Below are 27,999 nucleotides of genomic sequence, written 5' to 3'. Positions count from 1 at the left end.
ACACACATACCTTGTTCCACAGCATCTCCATTTCCTTCCGAAGCATCTTGTTTTTCCTTTCCTGTTGGAGGGGAAAATCCAAACAAACACAAATTTGTTTGTCTTATTAAAGTTAGAAGAAATTACTAATGGGGTGAACAGGGGGCAGCGGCATAATAAACCACAGAGGAAGGCAATAAATGAGCCTCGCCTCAAACCCAGGAACATGAGAGATGAGATTGATGATGATGATAAAAAATAATAACAATTTGGAATAATAACTTTAATTACGGTAATTGTGGTATAATAATATAGTAATGAGTTCCTCACTCTTGCACTACTTCACATTTCCTGATCATATGACAGCTTCTCTGGGACTCAGACCCTTAATTTCTCATTTTTAAGATCCTTCATTGTTGATTTTTAAAAATCTTAAAGAATCTCTCACACTCTTCCCTTTTACTTTGGTATGTTCTATTTATTTTGAAATGTGAGGAGTTAATGTGCTTCTCCAGAGAAGGCAATGGCACCCCATTGCCCGTCACCCATGGGCTGACGTCTATGGGGTTGCACAGAGTCGGACACGACTGAAGCGACTTAGCAGCAGCAGCAGCAATGTGCTTTTCATTGGAAAAGACCTGATGCTGGGAAGGATTGGGGGCAGGAGGAAAAGGGGACAACAGAGGATGAGATGGCTGGATGGCATTACCGACTTGATGGACATGAGTTTGGGTAAACTCTGGGAGTTGGTGATGGACAGGGAGGGCTGGCTGTGCTGTGATTCATGGAGGTCACAAAGAGTCCGACACGACTGAGTGACTGAACTGAACTGAACTGAACTGAAAGTGCTTCTACTCATTAATCTTTAGATGGAAAGTTTTTCTAAAAGTCAAAGAAATAGAATTTTTACTAGCTAGTCCTTATTCTTGGAGAAGGCAATGGCACCCCACTCCAGTACTCTTGCCTGGAAAATCCCACGGACGGAGGAGCCTGGTAGGCTGCAGTCCATGGGGTTGCTAAGAGTAGGGCACAACTGAGCGACTTCACTTTCACTTTTCCTTTCATGCATTGGAGAAGGAAATGGCAACCCACTCCAGTGTTCTTGCCTGGAGAATCCCAGGGATGGGGGAGCCTGGTGGGCTGTCATCTATGGGGTCGCACAGAGTCGGACATGACTGAAACGACTTAGCAGCAGCGGCAGTCCTTATTCTTTCCAATGTTTCATCTGACTCCCTTTGGTTCAACCAGGACTTCCTAGATCAAGGACCTATGGGTGTTGGAACACCAATGCTACAGATGAGCACTCTGTCTGAAGCTGTGGAACTGAGAGCCCTGTTCAGAAGGCCATCCCCTAGAGTGCCCACCAACCTCTTACCAGATTCTGCTTCATCTCTTCTGCTTCCTTAACGAGCTCAATGACTGAGGAGTCATCATTCCCCTTCCCTGCCATGATCTGCCTCATGATCTGTAGACTAGAAAGAAGAAAGAGATAGCATAAACATAATACTTCCTAAAGAGAAATACTAATATTCCATGACCAGCCAGAAACTATTCTACCATGAGAGGGAGATTGGGGCTGAAATCATAGGAGCTGTGGAAGTCTTTCTGGACATAAAAGTTCTCCAATTTCATTCCTAATTGACATTTACCTTAGGTATGTGCTCTGGAGTGAATTCTGTGCCCTAAAACACTCAAAAGTTAGGTCTCCAAGAGCTAGTGAAACTCCTCTTGACCCTTTAAGATGAGGTTTTGCTGTATGACTTTTGGAGTAGAAAGGGGGCATTTTTCACCTCTGTGAAGAAGGAGGTTGAGAAACTTAAGGATAAATCTCAGAATCATTCCCTGTCTTCTCCCCTGCTTTGCTTCTCTATATAAAAACACTGGAATTAACTGGGGAACCCACTTATATCCTTATGGTAGCCTCTAGAGAATCAAGCCATCAAAAAGTTTTTGATAAATATCAAGTCTATGACTATAAGAGAGGATATTCTTCAAAGGCATTAATTAACTTGTGCTTATATTCTTTGTACTTTTCCCTCTTTGTACTTTCCCCTCTCTAATTATAAGTGGAGAAGCAAGCCTTTGTGTTCCCTTGCCCTGAGAGGGCTAAGTTTCTGGGTTGGAAGAAGCTGTTGATTGACCACAATTTTCTGCCTGGCTTTTGTTCTCACAGCTTTCTGCCTGACTTTTGCTTTCCAAAAGTCCAAGCTCCATGAGGTGTTTTTGCTAAGGTAGACACATTAAAGTGAGATTCCCTAGGACTAGGAAGGAAAAAGAAAGTTGGTAGATTCCAAGAACAGTAAGTGAGTTAAGACCTTGATTGCCTAGTGCATTTATTAAGAGTAAGGCCAGACCCTAATCCAGAGGAGTTTGATGCTCAGAAACGATTTGCCATTCCCCTGCTTGGCATGTGAAGAACAGTCATGCCTCCTAAGGTGATTCCACAAACATGAATGGGCAGCTGTCTGTGTGACCCTAATACACGGAGGATACTGAAGCCTCTTATCTTTTCCTTGGGAAGAAATGTAACTGTAGCCCTGTGAGATGACCTGAGTCATATTTAATTCTACTAAAAGAAAAAAGGATTCCTTGCCACTCTGATTTTGTGGTTACTTTCTTGTTAATCTACTATAGCTACTAAACCTTTTTAAAAATGTAAATAATCATCACTAAATCCAGTTCTCCTGCCTTTCCCCTTCTAGGAAATCCTGAAAAGGGAACACATACCTTCTTTGTTTTTCCTCCAAGTTAGACATCAACTTCTGGAACAACAGGTTGTTCTTGTCTTCTAGAGGTTTTAGTATCTCTAGCAGTTCCTGCTTCCTCAGTTTTAAGTCCTCATTTAACTCCTTCAAGTAGTTGTCATCTAATTTAGAACTTCTGTGGGAAAAAACACTACATTTTCCCTTATCCTGGACTAATCACAGAGACCCTCTTCTCTCTCCTGGATAGTTACCACTCAGCATCTTCCATCATAGACTTACCTTGTTTTGGAAGATAAGTAAGATTCTGGAGAGTTTGAAGCACTTGTCATCTTGAAGGAAAACTTCTCCAAGAATAAAAAAGATTGTCTTGAAAATATGTGCCTTCTTGTTCTGTTCAGTTAAGTCATCGTTTTTGTGCTGCTGTTCTTGAAACTCCTGTTGCACTGGACTGATTTTAGCTACAGGTTGAGGTCACAATGGCGCTAAGACCACAGATTAAACAGGTCTTTTAAGTAACTTGAACATCAGTGACAGATCGTTGACTGAAAATACTACTAACGACATCTGATCAGTTCTTGCCTAGCTTTAGCCAATGCTAACAGTTTTATTCTGAAGTCTTTGACTGAATAGGACAGTATCATAAAACATCTATATTATGGAATTCCTACTGTGTTAGAGAATGATGGCTTGTCAAAAATAACATCAACACCATCTTCCATGGCAATTTACCTCCAGGGAATAGAGTGCCGGCTATCTGTAGGGCACAGTACTGACTGGATTCTGTGAGTGAGGAAAAGATAAAGACAGAGCATCTACCTTCGGGAGTCTTCAGAGGAGAAGGGCATATCTCTAGCATACATCTAAAAAAATAGAGGCCAAACTGGCAAAGGCAAAGTATGGGTACAATATTGAGCAATGTAATACATGAGCCAATTGTCATTACTTTCTTATCTTTAAAATGTGATATATCACAATGGCAAGGTAGAATTATACTAGACATGTTACAAGAGGATATAGTTTGTACAAGCTCAAGTAAAAGATCACCCCATGGCCAAATTCCTTCCCGAGAGGCTGTAATTCTAGACTTCCTTTCAGATTCTGAATTTGCTTCCACTTTCCTCGCCCTACTAGATTCACATTTCTCTTAGCCCCTGCTGCTGCTAAGTCACTTCAGTCGTGTCCTACTCTGTGCGACCCCATAGACAGCAGCCCACCAGGCTCCCCCGTCCCTGGGATTCTCCAGGCAAGAACACTGGAGTGGGTTGCCTTTTCCTTAAGATCTTCCATTTTCTTCTATTCACGTAGTGATCAGAGGATAACTCTTAAGAGTTATACATTTGTTTTGTTTCTTTATGTTCTTGTGTGTGTGTGTGTGTGTGTGGCCTTGGCTTGTGGGATCTTAGTACCCTAACCAGGGATTCAATTTGGGCCCATGTAGTGAAAGCATGGAGTTCTAACCACTGGACCACTGGGGGAATCCCTTTTATGCTCTTTAAACACAGTTTTAGGACCATATTTTCAATGACATTCTCAAGTGTGAACTGTCTTGTTAATTTCAAGTGAGCCTTTTCGAGGATGTTCTAGGGGCATTCTCCAAAGTAACTTAGACTTTCTGTCTTTTGGGAAACCTTAAAGGCAGTGAAAATGTAGTGAAAATTAAACAAGATTTAGTTTGTCAGATCTTGGTTTGAATCTCAGCTTCACTGTGAGCAGTGCACTGACTGTGAGTGAGTTACTGTATTCCCTGTCTCAGTTTCCACTCTTATAAAAATGAAAGTTGTAAACTAAAAGGTTTGTTGTGAGAATGAGATGTAGTTATGTGAAGCTTCTGGCTCATGTCAGGTATTTACATTTTAGTGAATTTTTGGATGGTTTGGATTTAGGGATTGTTTTATGTCCTAAGAGGTCAAATACAAAAAAGATGATTTATATTATGCTAATGAAACTTAAGCTTCAGAGTCCTTCATTTTCATAGACCTCTTCCAAAGACTCTGTATCTCATTTTGTATTCTTTTTTGGAAGGAGAAAACTCCCCAAACTATATACACTTTAAGGGTATACAAAGTATTTTCTATACAAAAACTTCTCTTTAGGCAGTCTCTACAAATATTTTTTATAAAACATATATGTGTCACTTGTAAGTTTTATATGATAGCTAGTGTAATGTGACACCAAATTAAAATGCCGTATCAGGTGCAACATAATGTAACTCACATTGGTTGCCCTAGGAGTGCCCATGAAAAGTTTGGGTTGAATGAGTCTGAGCAAACTCCATACAGTTAAAAGAAGGAACAAAGTGGACTAATTATTAGTAGTAGCTTTTTAGATTGTAGATGTGGCAGGTATTACAAATAGAGGACAAAAATGGCATTGATCACTAAAGCATGACCTCTTTAAATTACATGTTGTAACATTTGGTTGGCAGAATTATGTTAGAATTTTAAAACATTTAATGCACAGACAGCATCCCAACTCACCTTCCTTTCTGTCCTTGGTCAGGAATGATTGAAAGTAGAACACTTGCTATTCTGATGTGCTCTTTTCTATAGCCAATCAGCGCCTTTAATTTCCTAACATTCTGACGCCCTTTCTTCAACTTGGAATATGACTTCCAAGAAGAATTCCTTGTAATAACATACACAGACTTTAAGAGCTTAAAGCAAACAAACAAACAAATCAACCCAAACCCAAACAACAGTATGGAATGGAAGAAAATCAACTTATTAATTATCTCTGGGACAGATGCAGGGAGGGTGAAGCTATAGAGGACCATTAGAAGTGGAAAGAAAAGAAGGTGAATGCTAGTTTTTCCTAAAGTAGACATTTAGGTCATCTGTTGATTGAGGGAGCATGGTAGGAAACTTTGAAAGAGTAATGACTTGCGATATGAAATAGCACCTGAGCAGTGGAAAAGTAAGTCAACCAGGCAAGAGGGAAAGGACTGCCAAGTAGTGCTAAGGGTCAAGGTCAGTTTGGGAATTGCAGATCTGTTACGGCATGAATTGGTAGTAATACAATTTCTCCAGCAGTACTTGGCAAACTAGAAGCAGTCGTAGAGAGAGCAGATGGTTGTTTGATTCTGAGCTGTGACTTGGCAGAAGGGATATGTAGAAGTTCAAGGGTGTAGGGAGGCTGAGAGGGCTGTTGAGTGTAACCAGCAAAAGGTCCATCATCATTCAGGTGATGCAGGGAAAAAAATGAAAAAGGGGGTAGCTAAGAGGGGAAACCAAGGAGTTGAATTTAAGGAGTTGGGGATGGAAGAACAGGAGATTATGGTCAGTGAACACACTTCTTAGGAAATAATTTGTAGAACCTCATCACTTTTTAGATAAATTCTAGTAGAAATTCATATTTTTTTTTTCCTGCAGTAAGCTTTCTGTTGCTTCCTGTCACTGCACAATATTCACTGAAATTCATGTGACACCTCAAAATAGGCCTTATAACAAGCTATTCACAATGACCTCATCCAACATTATAGCATTTGATTTTAGTATCTGTTAAGAAAAAGTGTGATTGCTCTATAATTAGAGAACTCAGAGCAGTAGCATTTTCATGTTAGTTTTACCAGTAGAAAATCAGATTAGTTTAATTAAGCCACGTCTCCAAGAGGAGAGGCAATTATTTTCATATTAAAGCAAAAAAAAATTTTTTTTTCCCCTACCCTCTCTCCCTCAGCTTTGGTTGTAGCAACAAAATTACAGAATGCCTCAGGGAAGAAACATGAGGACCTTCTGGTCCTTTCTGACCCAGAGCCACTTCAACCCCTGAGGAGATGATAAGAATTCCATTAACTAAAGTAAGGAGAGAAGTGCTGGCAAAATCATAATAGCACAAGCTTGTAGGCTCTTTTAAGATCACCCACATCTCCCTGTGTTGTTTGTTATAACCATTTTTGGTCTGCTTCACTTTAATCTGTGCTAGAGCTGTCCCAGGCTAGGGTGCACCTACATTTGGAGTGAACCCAGGTAGCTAAGAAGAGGAAGATTAAATTTTGGAACTCTTGAATTCTCTGTGTTATTGTTGAGGTCTTTATGAAAGCAATGTATTCTCTCAGTATATCCAAATACTTAGTATAATGGTCTTCAAACTGAGGTATGTGAATGTTCATAAAGATTTTTCAAGAAACGCAAAAACAAGGGTTGTTTTCAGGTGATTTTGCTTGATTCTGGGTTTCCATAAGTACTTACTTATTAAAATGGATCTGCCTGAAAATGCCCCTTGATGACTTCTCCTATCACCTCTTTCCTAATTACACTTTTACACTTGTTAAAATGAAAACCTTTCAACCATCTGAAATCTTCCATGACTTATCCTACTTCAGTGGTATGCTTTGGTGGATGTGTATAAACATCTAAGACCTTAAACTAACCACAGTGTTGGTGTTGGAGTTAGAGTGAATGATTATTAGTGACTAGATTACAAATTCTTTTGCAGGTCATGTGGTTTCCAATTCTTCCAACAAAATTAAAGAATGACATAATCAAATCGTCAGCTTAACTTTATTAAATATGAATTCTGATGATAAATTACTATATGGGTTTTGGCTTATAATTCAGAGAGAGTTCAAAGGTCTGAGTGACCCTGCTATAACAAAACATCTTCCATTCTTATTTGCTTATTTGTATAAACAAGTTCTCTCAGGGAACATTGTATGTAAAGCAAAAAGTGTGAATAAAATTGGTGCTGGTCTGTTTTATTCTAGCCATAAATAATATTCACCTATGAATACAAAAATTAAATAGGGGGGAAACAGTCTACCAACCAAATTAATAGAAGCATTTCCAACATAATTCATTGTAATTAAAAATTAATATGAAAATGTCTTTTTTGTCAGTGTGTACTACTAATAACTATAATGCTAATGCACCCCACTCCAGTACTCTTGCCTGGAAAATCCCATGGACGGAGGAGCCTGGTAGGCTGCAGTCCATGGGGTTGCTAAGAGTCAGACACGACTGAGTGACTTCCCTTTCACTTTTCACTTTCATGCATTGGAGAAGGAAATGGCAACCCACTCCAGTGTTCTTGCCTGGAGAATCCCAGGGACGGGGGAGCCTGGTGGGCTGCCGTCTCTGGGGTCGCACAGAGTTGGACACAACTGAAGTGACTTAGCAGCAGCAATGCAATTCTGAAGAAATTTCAACATTTAGCAACATAAGGTGACAAGAAATAAAAAATAAAATTTCAATGTACATACATATTTTGCAGAGAAGAATGATAGGGTGATAAAAAAGAGACTTCAAGCATAAAATATGTTGCATTTGAATAAAATTCTGTGGGGGAAATGGGATGGAAATTTGCGTTCAAAGAGGAAAAGGAGAAAATGTTAAAGAAGAGCTTTAGAGACTGTTAAAGAAGATCTTCTTCATGTATTTAGATTTTATTGCATATGGGTTTTTAAAATTAATTGTATACATTTTAAAGTAATATAAAAGATTTATTTGGAATGTCAGTATTACATCAGAAATTGTATTTTTTAACCTCTTAAATGTACAATAAAAAGATTAGATGTCAACCTAAAAACATGTGAAATGATACCTAGTTTCCTAGTGTTTCAAAATTCTTTTAGAATAGAAAAGTAAAAAATAACAAGGCTGAAGACCATTGCTCCAGGGCAGTGGTTCTTGACTCTGATGTATTTAAGAATCCCCTGGGGAACTTGTAAAAGCTGCAGATTTCCAGGCTCATCCCCCAGAGATCCTACTCTGTACATCTGGAGAAAGTACAGTTTTAACAAGCACTCCCTGGTGATTTTCATACGTGATCAGTGGACTGACTGACCTTTGAGAAATACCACTTCAAGGTTTCTTCTCAGATCACAATGCATCAGCAGAAGGCTGCTTACTTGCATCATTTTTTTTCTGGGTCATCTATAGAACTTCCTGCCTCCTCTGAGTCATATTTTGTGTCACACCTTCACCGTTCACTTGGGGTGCCTTGAGAAATTGTTATGAAGCCTTCCTGAATTTGTAAAGAAGATTATCCAACACATCAGTCTCTTATCTACTCTCCTGGCCACCAGTGCTGCCCACAGGTGATCACATCTCACAAATTTCACTCAGAATTAGGTACTAAAGAAAGTGTTGCTTCTTCAGGAAACTATTTGTATGCAGTTTGCCTTAGGGATAAATCAATAAACTAGTTTTGTTTTTCTTTTCCTCTGGTTTACTGAGAATCTTAGAGATAATTTTGCGCCTTTGGACATTTGGGTCCTAGCTCTTTCTTGTTTATGATCTTCCAATTAATATTTTTCTTGGTCCTGATTTTTTAAATGACCTTACTCTTTTTTATTACTAAATCCTCTCAGATCCTCTCTGCTACTGCTAAGTTGCTTCAGTCGTGTCCGACTCTGTGCGACCCCATAGATGGCAGCCCACCAGGCTCCCCCGTCCCTGGGATTCTCCAGGCAAGAACACTGGAGTGGGTTGCCATTTCCTTCTCCAATGCATGAAAGTGAAAAGTGAAAGTGAAGTCACTCAGTCGTGCCCAACTCTTAGCGATCCCATGGACTGCAGCCTACCAGGCTCCTCCATCCATGGGATTTTCCAGGCAAGAGTACTGGAGTGGGGTGCCATTGTATAAATATGTAAACCATAGAAAAAATTATTCTTTTGTATCTAATTTAAATATATATGGTTACAATAGATTGGAGCCAAAATATTTTCTAGTTTTATTCACCTGTGTGTGTATACATCTGTAAAGGAAGCTTGCTTTCCTTACGGAAGTACAGAATGGATTAATGAAATTTACTGTTACATTTTGTGTGTACTCAGTGGTAAGTCATACTGGGATTTCAGGTGCACAACTGGAAAAATGGGGAGTAGGATAAACTAGATGGACTTGGGGGACTAGCTTATTACATGGTGGGGACTGAGTGGGGATAGAGGGCAGCAGAGGCTTTGTCTGCATGTATGTATGGGGATGGGAGTCACCACTTGGCTCCAGCTGAAATGCAGATCCAACTCGGCCAGTTCTTAGTGACTTTCAAGAGAAAATGGTTGACTTTTTATGTCACTTATTTACTTTTAAGTGTTGTATGAATCAAACAACATATTTATGGGATTCATTTGGCCTGCAGGCTGCCATTTTGAAACCTAAACTCAAGGTAAACCAATTTTTTCTGTACTTTCCGAGTTTTTCTTTTTCTTGCATTGAAATGATCACCTTCAAATAGCCTTTTAGATCCAGGTAATTTACACAATGTTTTGCTTAAATTATATGAAATGCCAATTTGATCTCATTTCCTAATTTGACAGGTTTAGATTGAGTGTATCAGAGAGTGAATGACAGAGGCAACACTCTCCAAAATAAAATGAAAACCAAACCCCCAAAACCACAGATATTTTTGACATTTATTATTAGGCCTTATGGGGGACATTAAAAAGTATTATATAAATAAAATGTAATATTAGTAGGCAATATAGTCATACTGTATAGTCAGAATCACAAGTAGGCTCAGTAGTCTAGACTGAGCAGAGAATTCTCTGATTCTGGTTTAGCTATTTATACAGGTTTATATGCTACATCAACTGAAAAAACCAAACAGCGTAAAGTATCTCTCTACTGAAGTTTTAAAAATTTAGTAATAACCATGTATAATTTTAGACACTACAAAATAAAAATAAATACAAAATTATGTACCCTTGTAACCTATACTGCTTCAATAATCAAATACTAAAAATAAGATGATTTATCCTGTTATTAAGCATTTCTTCTGCATTGCAGCATTTTTTTTATTTGTACTTGCAAATAAGTAATTAGAGGATTATAAATGATAATTAGAAAATATAAGAAAACAAAGTCTGAGCAGGGATTGTATTTTTGAAAGGCTGTATAGTGCTAAGTGACAAAATTGAAAATCTTCTGACTTTATAAGCTGCTATTTTCCATGCACAGAAAATTTTATTCAGAGACTTGTTTACTATACTAAATCAGACTCCTTTTCCAATTACAGTTTGGGTGCACTATAGCAAACTTTCTGAATGTTACAAAATGAGGCATCAAATTAAACATTATTTCTGAACTACAGAATCATTTTAAATAAAGTATTATTACTTGGGTACATGTATTATAAACTTATCTGTAAGCCAAACAGCATTTACTAAAAAGAAAATGAAGTGCATTATGTATTAATGCATCATGACAATAAAAGTCCTGAAATTTTCTCATTCATTAAATTTTCTCTTTCATTAAAGACTGTTTACAATGGTCACAAAGCTTAATTTAAGAGGTTCACATTCATTAAGTAAAAGTTTTTTGGAACTGAAGTTATGATATGGCTTAGTGTTTAAAAATAATACTGCCCTAGGAACATAAAAATGTTTAAAAGGGGTGAATATATTAATGGCTCTTCTGGGAAGCCCTCTGTCGTCTCTATAAAGCCACTCATGAGCCTATGATCATGGTAAAAGAGAGACAGATGTATTCTTTGATCTTGCTCATTGAACAGATTCCATAATAATCAAACTGAATTGAAATTGATAGTTGAAATCATCAACATTTTTCAGCTTGAAACCTTTTTGTGTGTAGCAGGCACAGTTGTTTGCCTATGTCAAGGCTACTTCCTCTTCTGGCCTTGTGTCCAGTTCCAGGGTTGGATCACAACTGGTCAGATCCTCTTTGCTGATGACAGGTTTAAGTATAGACATGTGATTCAGTCCTGGCTGACAGAACTCAAGGGGAAGACTGTTGGGGTTTCTGGGTAAAATTTGTCCTTTTTAATAAAAGAAGAGAGAGAAAAAAATGCATATTTACTCTCTACCTCTTTCTTACTTTGGACACTGTCCTAAAAGGAGAGAAATCTTGAAGGTACTGTAGCCATTTTACAGGGTAGAAGACCAGGAGAATTATAAAGAAACTAAGTCAGCACCCTGACAAGCTGGAAGTGCTAAAGCATCCTTTGACCCACTTACCTCCAGACTTCTTATGACCTGAAAAAAAAAGCTTTTGTTGTTTTAAGTCACTGATAGCTAGATTCCCTGTTGCTTACTGTTTAATGGAGTCTATTGGAATACTATATATGCAGGGTCAGTGGTGTTCCAGAGCCAACTCACTGGCTGGTGAGACAACTGTGCCCATCTCTTTCCAATTCTGCCGTCAGTGACTTCAAATTGGTAGTTTTAAATTACCTATGATGGGACTATTTACACTATGGGACTAGGCCAATGATACATATCAGGACTCCCCCGATGCCTCCCAGAAAGATAGTTAAGCATTTATCAGCAGCATACTACTGGGTTATTTACATTACCCTCACAAATAATAATACCTACTATGCTACCTTTGTAAAGAATCTGCCCACAGTGCAGGAGACCTGGGAAGATCCCCTGGAGGAGGGCACGGCAACCCACTCCAGTATTCTTGCCTGGAGTATCCCAGTGGACAGACGAGCCTGACAGGCTGCAGTCCATAGGGTTGCAAAGAGTCAGACACGACTGAGCAACTCAGCACAGCATACAACATACTACCTATCATCTTAAAAACATTTTTTTTTTTAATTTATTTGTTTGTATTTTGACTGTGCTTGGTCCTCATTGTTGTGCGCAGGCTTTCTCTAATTGGGGTGAGTGGGGGCTACTCTCGAGTTGGGCTGCACAAGCTTCTCATTGAGGTGGCTTCTCTTGTGGAGCTCAGGCCTTAGGTGCACGAACTCAGTAGTTGTGGGGCAGGCTTAGTTGCCCCATGACGTGGAATTTTCACGGACCAGAGATGGAACCCATGTTCCCTGCATTAGCGGGCAGTCAGATTCTTAACCACTGGACCACCAGGAAAGTTCCACTGCCTATCATCTTTTAAATTGTATTTTTTAACAGCAAATGTATAAGGAATTATACTAAGACATTTTCAAGTTGTAGGATTTTAGAACTGTAAAAGATATTTTTTAATTGGAGGATAATTGCTTTACTGTGTTATGTTGGTTTCTGCTGTACAGTGTGACTTGGCTATGACTATACATATATGCTCTCCCTGTTGAGCCTCCCTCCCACCCTGCACCCCACATCCCAGCCCTCTAGGTCATATAGAGCACTGGGCTCAGCTCCCTGTACTACATGGTCGCTTCCTGCTAGCTAGCTATTTTACACAAGGCAATATATATATGACAATGCTTCTCTCTCAATTCATTCTCCCCCCTCCTTCCCACACTGTGTCCAGAAGTCTTTTCTCTAAGTCTGCATCTCTACTGAAAAAAAGTGAAAGTTAGCCGCTCAGTTGTGTCTGGCTGTTTGCGACCCGATGGACTGTAGCCCGCCAGGCTCCTCTGTCTATGGGGATTCTCCAGGCAAGAATACTGGAGTGGGTTGCCATGCCCTTCTCCAGGAGATCTTCCCAACCCAGGGATCGAACCCAGGTCTCCCACGTTGTAGGTAGATTCTTCACTATTTGAGCTAGCCTCTCTATTACTGTCCTACAAATGGGTTCATCAGTACCATTTTCCTGGAGTCCATATATATGCATTTATATACAACATTTGTTTTTCTCTGACTTACTTCACTCTGTATGACAGGCTGTAGGTAGAACTGCACAGGATTTTAGTAAAGCAGAGAAAAATTAAATCTTAAGTGATTTTAAAACAAACCTAACATGACATAACTAATTAATAGCAAAGTCAAGTTTACACTTTGCCTCTATTCCCATCTTAGTGATCTTTCTACTACAACATAGAACCATTATATTATTTGCATAATAATAATAGCAACAATAATAATCCTTTGCCTATGAAATCTAGCCTCAAATAAAAGTATTAAGCCTGTGAGATATTCAATTTCTCTATAAATAGACCAACCTAGTTCTGATATGCATATAATGTCATGTTTAATTATATATTCTACAGTTTAGTCTATTCAGCAAAGATGCAGAACTTGAAGAAGACTGACACATGGAAACTGTTAGTATGAGATTAAAAGCTGCCAACAACCTTCAATCATCATTACTCACAGTGATTCCTGATGAGTAACAGGATGATCAATTGCACTGCCCAAGTACACCGAAGACAGTCTCATAGAGAAGGAGCTGCTGCTATGCCCATTCTCTCTAGAGGTGGAGGGACTGTCAGATGAAGTCTGAATTCCTCTGCTCAACTGAAGACAGGCAGGCAGTCTTAAAAATCAGAAATTGCACTGCGGGATGCAATGAATTCTCAAAGGATCTGAACTGGACTCTGGGACAATATAATGCCATATTCTGACAAGTTAGATTTGAAATAACTGACCAAACTAGCCAGCAGAGATTAGATATTGAAAATACTCAATACTGGTTAGAGTATTTGTGGGAACTTCACAGTTCTGGTGAAAGTGACAATTGGCACACTTCAGGGAAGCGATTAGACAATATACTGCATATCCGTAACCTTAAAAATAAAGATGTTGCAAAATTGTTGATAAATGTTTGACTGTGCAGTGATATTCTTAATATATGGGGAAGTTTATTTTACTGGTTTCTCTACTTTGGGGTACAGTTGAAATTTTCATAAACTTTTAAGAAATGTTTATCATTTTTTGGTTTAGGAATTCTAATTTTTAGTGATCTATTTTAAGGAAATATCATAGATTCAAAGATTAATGAAAATTCATTATAAAGTCATGAAAAATTGAAAATAATCTAACTTTCTAACAACAGGGGAATAGGTGAATAAATTATGATATATCCATGCAATAGAATTCATTGAGCCATACAAATCTTACTCTGAAAGATTATTATTAAAAAGAGAAAACACTCAAAACACAATATGAAATAGAAACAAACACAAAACAGCAGAGTCTATGTGTGTGTGTGTATATGTGTGTGTTTGCTTAGAAGACTGAAGAAGATACACTAAAATCAAGGTGCTCTCAGTGATCATATTTTCCTCTGTTTTTCTGGACTTTGCAAGTTTTTTTTTTATATTAGCACATTTTATTTTATAATTTAAATTTATTTATTTTAATTAGAGGCTAATTACTTTACAATATTGTATTGGTTCTGCCATACATCAACATGAATCCGCCACAGGTGTACACGTGTTCCCCATCCTGAACCCCTCTCCCACCTCCCTCCCCGTACTATCCCTCTGGGTCATCCCAGTGCACCAGCCCCAAGCTTCCTGTATCCTGCATTGAACCTGAACTGGCGATTCACTTCTTATATGATATTATACATGTTTCAATGCCATTCTCCCAAATCATCCCCCTCCTCCCTCTCCCACTGAGTCCAAAAGACTGTTCTATACATCTGTGTGTCTTTTGCTGTCTCGCATACAGGGTTATCATTACCATCTTTCTAAATTCCATATATATGCATTAGTATACTGTATTGGTGTTTTTCTTTCTGGCTTACTTCACTCTGTATAATAGGCTCTAGTTTCATCCACCTCATTAGAACTGATTCAAATGTATTCTTTTTAATGGCTGAGTAATATTCCATTGTGTATATGTACCACAGCTTTCTTATCCATTCATCTGCTGATAGACATCTAGGTTGTTTCCATGTCCTGGCTATTACAAACAGTGCTGCAATGAATGGGGTACACGTGTCTCTTTCAAAATTTCTCTAATGAGCACGTGGAAACTTTTAAAATTAAAAACATTTTTCTTATTGTACAATCAAAATATTCTAATTTTAAATCTAGGAAAATAAGAAGGAAGAAAACATGGAAACATCTGTATTTAGAAATAATAATAGAAGATTTAAAACCGAAACAAACAAAAACCTTTCAAGTCACTTGGAGATAATTCTGACAATAAAGGGTATCTATTTCAATCAGCACTGAAGAAGGGAAAACTACACACCCAAAGCTTACCCCATGTGAGAGGCAGGTTTCCGTAGGGAGGTGAGGAAGAAGAGAGAGAAACTCATGGGCTAGGTGTAAGGTAGAGTCTTGGAGACGCTGGGAATTGTGAGTGAATGTTTGGGGCAGCAGCTGCTATCTGTAGGAGGTTATAGGAAGGGACAGCCGTGGAGAAAGGACTTAAAAGATTCTTGCTCTGCCTTCAGAATGCACTCTCCATTTTGGGATGCATGTTTCTCCACTCTACTAGAAGTAAAGAGTGAAGAGCGTACAGTATTATACTAATACTTTCCAGGTGTTTGTGTCTGAACATGAAAACAAGTTGAGGATGAGCCAAGTGAGGCTCGACACAATTTATTGAGTTCTAACATTATTCCCAGATAACTTGTCCCAGATATGCAATTACAAGGCTTCTCCATCCATGGGGTTTTCCAGACAAGAATACTGGAATGGGTTTCCATTTTCTTCTCCAGGGGATCTTTCCAACCCAGGGATCAAACCCAGGTCTCCTGCATTGTGGGCAGACTGTTTACCTTCTGAGCCACCAGGGAAGTCCCAGAAATCTGACCAACTTTTTCTCACATGACTTAAAAAGCCCTATTCTAGACCAGTGGTTATCTTTTTCTTTCTTTTAGCAACACATGGGACAAGCGTTGTTCCTATAGGAGACATATTTGCATGGTGTACCCAGAGTTGAGACATTTCTCCAAATTAAGAAAGCAATTCTAGTGAGCATAATGTTCTTATAAAGAAATCTTTGACTGGACTTTGATCTATATTCAAAAACAGTGATCAATTCACAAATGCTGGCTGTCTTTAACAGGCTGATCCCTTGGGTAGGGCAACGAGAGTTGTCACCCTGGGCCTCTGATGAGGACGCAGGGCCGTGTAGGTGTTGCACCTATTCTTTTTTTTTTAATGTAATTGAAGTCACTTTCAAAATTTCTGCCTATAATGATATCCCAAGAGGCTTATGAAAATTGCTGATGGTGTAACTGGCTTCCGAGTGAGAGATTAGTGTGGGCAGGCAGGATAGTTTAAGTTGCCAGGGTCTTATACTCCTCTGGGAGTGGCCTTGATCTTTAACTTTTCTCAGAATCAAATTACAAATAATCTCACTTGAAAGAAGGCAGTTCTGTTTTTCATCTTAAATAGGCTCTTTTATTGGAGAAGGAAATGGCAACTCACTCCAGTACTCTTGCTTGGGAAATCCCATGGACAGAGGAGCCTGGCAGGCTATAGTCCATGGGGTTGCAAGAGTTGGACATGACTTAGTCATTAAACCACCACCACTATAGGCCTTTATATCTTGAAATTAAAACTGAGTCATAGGAAAGTAAGAATGATGGCTAATGATATTCATTAACCAATTTGAACATTTACTATACACAAGGCACTTATTTTAAGCTGTAAGGATTCAGCAGTGACCAAAGACAAGCAAGGTTGATTTCTACTTTCATAGTTTTTATTCTGGTGGATTGCCGGGAGCCAGCATGAGGAACTCTGCCCGTGGCAAAGGTCATGAGGAAGGAGGCTCGGCATACGCAAAGGCGGGATCGAGCCTCAGGAGTCCCCCTGGAAATTCTCGAGCATCTACCCCCAAAACCAGAGTCTGACTACTTTACTGCTTTGTGCTCTCACCTACACCTCTGACTTTACTGGGGGCTGTCCCCTACCACCTTTTTCGGAGAAAGAGTTAACTTACAGCTCCAGTTAATAATAATTCCTGGGCGTGACAGGAATGTTTCAACCTACAAACTCCTCTGAAGGTTCTCTAGCCTGCCTGACAGGTTTGTTCGGCCACATGTGATTGTTCACAGCCTCCCAGCCGTGAGAGGCACGAGAAGCTTTAAACCTTCTAAAAACAGATTCTTTAGAAAAGTTAGGAAATTATTAGTGTAGTATAGTGGGCTGATTAGAAATTGTATTGGTAAAGGGTTTTTCGTTTGTTGAGCCGATGTTTACTGCTAAGTCTCCACATCCCCTGCCCTTATACACATTAATGAATATATAGAAGAAATAAGTATTAACCTTTGATATTAATCACGTTAAACCTTAGGCTAAACAAATTCTTTCCTTAATTAAAACCTACTGCACCCTCACCCTATAAGAATGTAACCTTATCTGGCGCCTTTGGAAGGTGGCATCTGTTTTAAGAATAATCACACCTGGAGAAATAAATGTTCTGGGTGACTGACCACTGTCACAAGGAGAGGGTCATAAATTGTTAGCAGGCCCCCTGGCCAGAAGATGATGTAACACCCCTAAGACCTTTGTATACATTTGTATGAAGCACATGATTTTGATAAAAGTCAGAACTGCTGACCCCACGTGACTTTTGTATTACATCTCTGTGTATAAAAGCGAACCCTGGAAAATAGAGAATGGGATCAGTTCCTAGAAAGACTGGTCTCCCCATGTTGTTCTTTCTCTCACCTTCTGGCTGAATTCCTATCTGGAGCGTGGAGGCTTGTCAAGCCTACTAATTTTGCCTGGGCTTCTAAGATCTGACCGGGGAGGCCTTAGTGTCTCCTCTCCTTCAGGAGAATGGAAGGACATCTGCGGCCTACGTAGGTGATGTAAATTTCTTATCTTGAAATTTTATTGGCTTTCCACATAAACCAAGTTATTCAGCCTCTTTTCTCCACTGAATTTTCCTGCTGAGCTATCCTCACTTAACCACTCTATAAGTCTTTAGTTAATATTTAATCAAGCAGTTGTTTCCAGAGAAGCTGACGCCATCCCCACTTCGAGTTTCTCTGGATCCACCGGGGCTGGACCCCGGCAGTGGATGGAGACTGACACTGGACAGGAATAAAACAGGGAGTATTGTTGGTTCATTTGCTCCCTCATTCAATTCATTCATTTAGCTAACACATACCAAAAATGCCTAACATGTGCTAGGCATTCTAGATACTTTCACATAAATTATCTCATGTAATTTTTACATTAACTCTGCACAGAAGTACATTATTATCTCCTTTTTATAGATGCATAAATAACATAGTTCTCTGTAATGGTAAAGAGAGGAAGCAATCGATATATGTAATATAGGAGACATGTTAAGTAAATTACAGTAATCTGTACAATAAAATACTATATTATGCAGCTACTTTTTAATGTAGCTTATAAAAAATCTCTACGTTGCTGTTATAGAAAGCTATCCAAGACATAGAGGAATTTATTAAGAAAGGGCAAAAATGAAGAACAGGGTTTAAAATCAGCTAGTTTAAGTTTTCTTTTAAAGGTATTCACATACCTATTTTTGTATATGAAAAGTATATAAGCGATTATTATATAAATAATTCAATAGTGATGACTTCTGGGGAAGGAGGTCCGGTAATTTAGGTTGAGAGGAATGCTTACTTTTAATTGTATATTGATCCTTTTGAGAGTCTGAAATGTAAACCATATATATTAATCACTTTTTCAGTTAAAACTGCTGCACTTTAGAAGAAAGTTGATTGGCTTTCTGAGAGCTTCAGGGCTATGACTGGCTTGCTCAAGGTCATGAGTATTTAGTTCCAGAATCTTCAGTTTAGGAATGAAGAGAAGGAAATGTCATATAAAGGAAAAAAGGTATTAACTTGTATGCTTGTAGGTTGAGGTTGCGTGTATGTGTGTGTGTGTGCCTGTTAAAAAGCAAGGTCCTGAACAAAACTGAGGGGCCCAAGCTAAGCTGGATGAATTAGAATATGTGTTAATGTTTCAGCCTTTGTATTTGCAGTTCCTAATACAGTGCTTGGCACTAGGAGATAATTAATGTTTGTTAAAAGCATGTGAGATTATCTGAGGATATTAGAAGTAAGAACGCAATGCAGGTGATTTGCATGAAGTTAGTTTCTGGGGTTGATAATATGGTTTGATCATCCTGGCTAGAAGAAGATGCAAGAGAAAATGTGCTTCAGCATATAAATTACTCAGTTCTTTCTTATCCCCAGTAGAAGGCATATCCCCCAAGTTTGCTGATTTGGAAAATCCTTTTTTTTTGCAAGGACTGAATTCCCTTGCTCGCTATTTATCAGCATTCTGCTGACAAGCCTTGTTCCTTCCCCGTCTTTATCCCCCTTTTTTGTTTTTCTTGTTAAAAGAGCTATTTTTTAAGAAAGCAGTTCAGTAGCCCAACTATTTCAAAATCTCATTTCATCTCATTTGTCATTTATTAATGGGTCTATTTTCTCTCCAGTGTTTCTTATCCTCCAGATATATTTGAGGAAACTCTTTTTAAATCCTTGGGGCTATTATCACGTCACTAGTTCTTTTTACTGTTTTTTTTTTTTTTTTTTAAGTCAGGCTCAGAATTTAATCACTCTATATATTCCTTGCCTCCCCTCTCCACCTGACTTTTCTATTTCAGGTACTTTTCTTTTCTCTTCTAAATCTAATATTCTGAAAAATCCCTAGTGAGTCCAAGCTGGATATATTTTTGTTTTGAGAAATTTGTCAGATGGATTATAATCTATTACTCTAAGTTATTTAAGGGTAGTCTCATCTGTTTTTTAGCTAAGTTTCCTGTACCTTCCATTATTAGGGTACACACAGGTACAGTTCATTTCATTGGTATTTAATATTTTCCCCTAATTTTGACTTGCTATTGACTTCTTAATTCATAAAAACAGGCTTCTTTGGAACCCATTTTTAATAAACATTGCCTTCTAAACATGTCTATTTTCTGTGTCCAATACTAAGGGCCATTTTAATGTTCTTTGCTTTTCAGTATTCACATGGTGCTATTGAATAGCAGACTCAAGAAAAGAAAAAATCCTTTGCTTTTAGAAGGATAGTGGAGAGAACAAACACTAGGTTTAGAGTTAGGAATATACTGTTAAGCTTTCTGTTTCACACTTTCCCCCCCACCGCCAGGCTTTACCTATCCCTCTTTCCCCATCTAAAATCAATCATCTTTGCCTGTCTTCTTATTTAATACTGAAAAAAATGCATAAAAAATTTGCAAAGCCCTATGAATGCCTGTGAAAAAGAGCATTATGTAAATGTCCAGTATTATTATGCTGGAATTTTGCCATTATTCTGTTTGCAAAAGAATAAGGTTTAGAATAATATTATGTTCTTTCAATCTCCAGTCCAAGGAGGTTCAGTTACCAAAATACCGGGAGAATGGTTCCTGTATGGTGCGGTGCTGTGTTGTGCTGTGTTTAGTTGCTCAGTCGTGTCCGACTCTTTTCGATCTCATGGACCTGCCAGACTCCTCTGTCCATGGGGATTCTCCAGGCAAGACTACTGGAGTGGGTTGCCATGCCTTCTTCGAATCCTTTACTGTCTGAGCCACCCGGGAAGCCCAAGAATACTGAAGTGGATAGCCTATCCCTTCTCCAGGGGATCTTCCTGACCCAGGAATTGAACTGGTGTCTTCTGCATTGCAGGCAGATTCTTTACCAGCTCAGCTACCAGGGAAGCCCTTTTATATGGTAGGCCCATAGCAAATCTCCAAGACAGTAGATTTGTGCCTTTAAAAAAAAAAGATGACTGCTTTATTATTCTGTTTACTCTCTTGGGAGTCATGGCAATGGAGGGAACTGAGCACAGGCGTGCTGTTCTTGCTTATTTTGCTTAGATGAGGGGGAAGGTAACAAAGGAGCGGCTCCTGGCTACAGCCCAAATGGTTCAAATAGTTCAGCTCACACATGAGAGGGGGAAAATGATGTTACATAATGCAAGTGAAATTTGTATAAATTTTGACACAGTGTATATAGGAATGCCAGACCATCTTACCTGTCTCCTGAGAAACCTGTATGCAGGTCAAGACGCAACAGTTAGAACCCTGTATGGAACAATTGATTGGTTCAAGATCAAGAAAGGAGTATCACAGGGCTATCTGCTGTCACCCTGTTTGTTTAACCTATACACTGAGGACATTATGAGAAATACTGGGCTGGATGAGTTACAAGCTGGAATCAAGATAGGTGGGGGAAAAATAAAAAACCTCAGATATGGGGATGATACCACTCTAATGGCAGAAAGCAAAGAGGATCTAAAGAGCCTCTTGATGAGGGTGAAGCAGGAGAGTGAAAGAGCCAGCTTAAAACTAAATATTAAAAAAACTAAGATCATGGCATCTGGCCCCGTTACTGCATGGCAAATAGAAGGGGAAAGGCGGAAGTAGTGATAGATTTCCTCTTCTTAGGCTCCAAAATCACTGCAGATGGTGACTGCAGCCATGAAATCAGAAGAAAATTGCTTCTTGGCAGGAAAGCGATGACAAACCTAGACAGTGTGGTGAAAAGCAGAGACATCACTCTTCCGACAAAGGTCCATATAGTCAAGACTTTGGTCTTCCCAGCTGTCCTGTATGGTTGTGAGAGTTGGACAGTAAAGAAGGCAGAGTGCCAAAGAATTGATGCCTTTGAACTGTGGTGCTGGAGAAGACTCCCGAAAGTCCCTCAGACAGCAAGATCAAACCAGTCACTCTTAAGGGAGATCAACCCTGAATACTTACTGCTGAAGGACTGATGCTGAAGCTGAAGCTCCAGGATTTTGGTCATCTGATGTGAACAGACGACTCATTGGAAAAGTCCCTGATGCTGGGAAAGACTGAGGGCAGAAGGAGAAGAGGGCATCAGAGGATGAGATGGCTGGACAGCATCACTGATGCAATGAGCATCAGCTTGGGCAAATTCTGGGAGATGGTGACGGACAGGGAGGCCTGGCGTGCTGCAGTCCATGCAGTTGCAGAGAGTCAGACATGATTGAGTGACTAAACAACACCAATAACATATAAGATATAAGGGTAAGTACTGCCTCCAGGGCCACTGGAAGGTACAGGCTGTACTAGACATTCCTAGATGTAAAGTAGCTAACATCATACATTGGGCAATTTAAGGGCACAGAAAAGCTCAGTAGGCCTCAAAATACCTCTTGGTCCCTGGATACCTGAAATCTCCACAATGATACCTATTCCATTGGGTTGCATTTGCAGTGAACTATTCCATTAGACCCAACCTCCTAGGTCTCCCACATTGGATTTCCCAGGTGGTGCAATTGTAAAGAACCCATCCGCTAATGCAGGAGACATAAGAGACGCAGGTTCAATCTCTGGGTTGGGGAGATCCCCTGGAGAAGGGAATGGCAACCCACTTCAGTATCCTTGCCTGGAGAATCCCATGGACAGAGGAGCCTGGCGGGCAACAGTTCATAGGGTTGCAAAGAGTCAGACATGACTGAAGCAACTGAGCATGCATTCGGCTAAGTCACTTCAGTCGTGTCCAACTCTGTGCAACCCCATAGACAGCAGCCCACCAGGCTCCCCCATCCCTGGGATTCTCCAGGCAAGAACACTGGAGTGTGTTGCCATTTCCTTCTCCAATGCATGAAAGTGAAAAATGAAAGTGAAGTCGCTCAGTCGTGTCCAACCCTCAGCGACCCCATGGACTGCAGCCTTCCAGGCTCCTCCTTCCTTGGGATTTTCCAGGCAAGGGTACTGGAGTGGGGTGCCATTGCCTTTTCCATGCATTCTATTAGAGACCCTGTGTAAGGCTGCTGCTGCTGCTGCTAAGTCGCTTCAGTCACGTCCGACTCTGTGCGACCCCATAGACGGCAGCCCACCAGGCTCGCCTGTCTCTAGGATTCTCCAGGCAAGAACACTGGAGTGGGTTGCCATTTCCTTCTCCAACACATGAAAGTGAAAAGTGAAAGTGAAGTCTTTCAGTCGTGTCCAACTCTTCATGACCCCATGGACTGCAGCCTACCAGGCTCCTCCATCCATGGGATTTTCCAGGCAAGAATACTGGAGTGGGGTGCCATTGCCTGTGTAAGGCTAGGTACTTTTAATTAATGAAACTAGCACGGAGAAGGCGATGGCACCCCACTCCAGTACTCTTGCCTGGAAAATCCCATGGATGGAGAAGCCTGGTGGGCTACAGTCCATGGGGTCGCTAAGAGTCAGATACGACTGAGCGACTTCCCTTTCACTTTTCACTGTCATGCATTGGAGAAGGAAATGGCAACCCACTCCAGTGTTCTTGCCTGGAGAATCTCAGGGACGGGGGAGCCTGGTGGGCTGCCATCTATAGGGTCACACAGAGTCAGACACGGCTGAAGTGACTTAGCAGCAGCAGCAGCAACACCTAACTTGCTGTAAATATACAAAGGATTGATTCTCAAATCTTTATGGAATAGATGATTTTCGGATGAGAAATCTTGAAGGTTGAGTAAAGTTTGACAAACTGAAAGGCCTTGTGCGTAATTAGATGAAGTAGACTAGATACAATACAATAGGTGCTAAGCTCTTTATGTTGCTGGGTTAGAATAATATGTGATTCATTACCTGTTGCTGCTGCTGCTGCTGCTAAGTCGCAGGCCCAATATAATAGTCAAACAAAACATATTCAGTGAAAAGTGAAGTTGCCTCTACAAATCCTAGGCCACCAGTTCAATATCCCTGATTTTATAGTTTCATATAGATGGAGGAAGGATAGTGAGGTATTACAGATTGAAGGGTAATATGAAAAAGAAGTCACTGAGATTTGTATATTCTCTAAGAACTCTACTGGCATTGGTTAATTTATCACAGGGATTTGGTGTTTTGACGCAGGGCCCAGTGGTAAGGCCAGGTAAGAATCACAGGATAGGAGATGGAGGAAATAGCTATTACTCAATTCCTGAATCACTCGGTCTATTGCACAGAATTAGCACACAATACAAGTTAGTCAAAGTAGTGAAAACAGAAAAGGAGGTAATGACCCATTCCAAAAGAAAAGCCTCTGACAGCCTTCATTTGCATCACTTCTCAGCAGCAAAGAGTCAGGTCCTGCAGCAAAGAGTCACTGGGCTCAGGGGTCTCATTTTTAAGGAGTCTGCCCATAGGATGTGGCAGTCATGCCCCGGGGAGTCTTGTCTCTATTTACTCCTTCTGTTCTAGCGACATCTTTCCTTGGATGCTACCAAACAAATTCCTTATCTAAAGTAACACTCTTCATTTATCAGACTGAGAAACTTGCAGTCCTAAACCAGATGTTTGAAAGCAACAAATACAGAAGTTTGCTTTGGTCACTGTGACTCCATCTTGAATTACTTACTATAGCTTAAATCCTGTGAGTTTCACATAACACAAAAGAAATCATATCAAAATAATTGGAAGTATTTCATAATACTTCCATAATAATAGGAAGTATTTCATGTCCTCTGTTCTTTTGAAGAGATAAAAGTCATAGAGCAACATCTAGTAGCCCAGAATGTACAAAGAGCATATTAATGGTTCAAGGGTTCAGAAACATTTCCCATAAACATTTCACTATTTATACCAACACATTCTTCTTTAAAATGCAGGTGTCAATCAGAAAAGTTTAAATCAGATTACCTTGTATAACCTAGCTAAGATGAACTCCAAAGAGAGAATAAAGATTATAAGAGGGAATAGAGGGGGAATGTTTAGAGCTTGAGGCGCAGGTGAAAGTCAAACTTATAGGTGGGTGTGAGTGCTCTGGCAGGCTGAAGGCAGCTGGGGAATCCTGCAGGAATGGGGGTGGGTACAGCAGGAGAGGGAGGAGGCAAACTGCCTACTGTGCAATTTTTCCTAGGGCAGCTAATTGCTTGTGCCCAGAAAATTGCCTCTGGAAGCCTTGGGCAATATGCAGTAGGTTTTCCCTGATGTCTAGTTTATCAGGTTAAGTTGAAATTTGGTAGGGAGGAGAGGAGAAGAATGATGAGCTGAAAGAATTCCTGCACTGGAATAAAACTTAAAGGTCATCAACTTTTTCAACAAATCAACTGTACTAACAAAAGAAGGAATTTGAACATACAGGAACTGTACCTTAGCCCAAGTCAACCCACCACAAGTGAAAACATCTTTGGGTACCAAACGGGAAAGTGCAAGGGGGCTTCACTTTATAATTTTTTCTAGGATTGATTCTGGTAAGAAGGATATATTAAGTAAGGGAAAAGATCTTAACATTCACTGAGTCTCTATTGTGTCCAGCTTTTGTACTGGACACATTGTATTTATCTTACTTTTCATAGCAATTATGGAACAAGTTGTCACCATCATATAATATAGGATTAACAAATCCTCAGATTAATAAATTTGCCCATGGCTACTTAGCTATTAAGAAGCTGAGTTAGAATTTGAATTCGAGGGTGTTTGACTAGGCACCCTGCCTTTTTTCCATGGACACTTATTAAGTGTCTACTATATAAAAGGTACAACGCTAGGTGCTTTAAATAAGGAGATGATTAGGGATATAAACCAGGAGCAGATTCTTTCCTTGTCTCTCAGAGTTTATAATCTTAAGAAGAAATCCTTGAATTGATTAACCAATTGTCTTATAATGTCCCAACCTGATAAACAAGTGGGGGAGATGATGTATAGCCATGTAAGTTGGCAGATACTCTCAGTGTTAATAAAACCTTTTGAAAAAATAAGGTGAGGTTTCACACATGACCAAAACCTTTTTTATTAAACCTTCATAGCTTTGTGTGGCATATAGACAATGCTCCCAATCTGTCCAAAGATATTAATAAGTTCAGCAAAACCAAAAACAAACCCCAAAACCTGGTGCTAGCAATATTTTCTTCAAAAGTAGATTTCAAAAATATATGTGAGAAAAATACTAAGCACATTTCTGTTGCTCTTATTATGCAAAAGTCTGTTAGCAAGAAATGGTGGGCAATTCTAAGAACAAAGGGAGTTGCATATGTAACCTAAAGAGTAGTTGACTGGTGCTCAACTTGTTAATTAATGCAGAGCCAGATTTGACCATTTTACCAGCTTAATATAAACAGTAGTGTATGTTGATTTTCTCATGATCTTCAGCCTATACTGTGCATATTTGAGATATGGATAAAATTTTGATTATGTCTAACAGTTACATTTTCTTAGAGACCATCTTTTACTGTCTACTTTAGACCAGATGCTTATATTTTATGAGGTCCTGTTGATTTTTCATCACCACATTATATGAGATCAAATATGTATGGGAAACACTGATCTAGAACTTGCTGCCACGTTCTTACCTTACCCTGATTGCCAGTTTCCCAAAGGGTAGACTCTAGTCTTGATTTAGTTTCCAACTTTTTGAACTTTTGGTACTTTATCAGACAGATCCACAGGGTCCAATGCACATAGATCTATAGTATTAAATGCACATAGTCTGAACACTTTCCTTACACACTTGATGACAAAAACCGGAACCGCTGGGCGTTGTTTCAGGGGTTCCAAAGATCTGCAATCCCTTATGTCTCAGCGCAGAAAGAATTCAGCAAGAGGCTGAGTGATAGATAAGAAGTGACTTATTAGAATAGTACACTTGTGAGACTTACAAGCGGGTGGGTGAGAGGGTGCCATGCCCTGAGAACTTACTCGTCTACCATTTTATAATCAAAGGAAAAGTGGGGAGGGGGAGAAGACCTTCATTGTCTTTCTTGAGTAGACATCATGCTTCTGTCATCAGTTCCTCCTCCAGGTTGACCAGGGGAGTTTTGTTGTCTTTACACGGTGAAGTTAGGTCCACAGATTATTGTTTTCTATGTGTGCAGAGAGTGTACCCTAACTTACTGAGCTCACTGGGCAAGGTGTGGGTCTCTTTCTACCATTGTTTTATTGTTTTGGGTCTTGTCTTGTGCTTCTGTTCCGTGGTTAAGCAAGCCTGCTTTGTTTGGTGGTTAAGCAAACCTTTCTTGAGTAATCATCAACTTACAGGAGTCCCCCATATTTTTTCTACTTACAATTCCCTAGTGGGATTAATTACTTAATCACCTACTTTGTTCCTTTACACTGTCCCTATCAAAATTACTTTACCTGAGTGGTTAGAACAGTAAATTCTATACATATTTTACTACATTTAAAAAAAGGCATCAAGGATGACAGTGGTACATGAAAATGTTCCTTAGAATCTAAATGAGAAATAAACTCATGAGAATATTTTCATAAAATTAAGTAAAAAGTTGGACACAATTTCCATAAGGAAGTTATTCATTGGTATGTTCTCAGCATTTGGTTTAGTGTCTGACACATAGTATACATTCAACAAATATTTGTTGAATGGATAAAAAGGTTGTTTTAGCTTTGAGGCTCTTTCCTTGGATACCCATTTAACCTGTTTACTTCCTAGAGCAAGTTACACAATTTATATTTAATGTCTCCCTGTTCCTGTTTCTGTTTCCCTCCCTGTTCCTGAACATAGTGTGATTATAAAACTTCTGGTAAATCTCAGATTAAAAACAAACAAGTTAACAAAAAACTCTGTTGTATATAACAAATGTTAAAACAATTGTTTAAGATTTTTTTAGGAGGCTTTATTTTAGAAGTCATTTATATACCTTTGATTACCATATTAGGGTGAACCATATGTAATTGTCATTTTTTAGAGGTCAAAAAAATGGCAATTTCATTTGGTGTGATCTTAGTTTACAAATTACCAGCTAATTTATGCCTATAGTTCTAAGTGATGAAGACACTGAAGCTTGAAGAAAATGTACTTTAATGTTCATTAAGAGGGCTCTTTGCTTCCAAATGCCAGGGACTGAAAGTGATCTAAAAAATTAGAACAAATATTATAGCATCTTCATTAAAATATGTGAAGCTGACATTTTTACTATGAA

The 27,999-nt window shown here is 39.3% G+C and overlaps 1 protein-coding gene across 1 annotated transcript in view; it reads right to left on the bottom strand.

The window, feature by feature from the left end:
- Window positions 1-27,999, bottom strand: part of CCDC196 (coiled-coil domain containing 196) — a 54,047-nt gene that overhangs the window by 10,322 nt on the left and 15,726 nt on the right. The window contains exons 2-6 of the mRNA XM_027552883.1: window positions 6,384-6,475; window positions 5,162-5,337; window positions 2,707-2,859; window positions 1,355-1,451; window positions 11-61 (exon numbers count right to left, since the gene is read on the bottom strand). Coding sequence (XP_027408684.1) covers window positions 11-61; window positions 1,355-1,451; window positions 2,707-2,859; window positions 5,162-5,337; window positions 6,384-6,475 — 569 coding nt within the window. The remainder of the gene's footprint in view (window positions 1-10; window positions 62-1,354; window positions 1,452-2,706; window positions 2,860-5,161; window positions 5,338-6,383; window positions 6,476-27,999) is intronic.

The sequence above is a fragment of the Bos indicus x Bos taurus genome, chromosome 10 (assembly GCF_003369695.1).
Source record: "Bos indicus x Bos taurus breed Angus x Brahman F1 hybrid chromosome 10, Bos_hybrid_MaternalHap_v2.0, whole genome shotgun sequence".
Taxonomy (NCBI): domain Eukaryota; kingdom Metazoa; phylum Chordata; class Mammalia; order Artiodactyla; family Bovidae; genus Bos; species Bos indicus x Bos taurus.
Note: the sequence above shows the minus strand (reverse complement) of the source record. Positions and strands in the feature narration are given on the sequence as shown.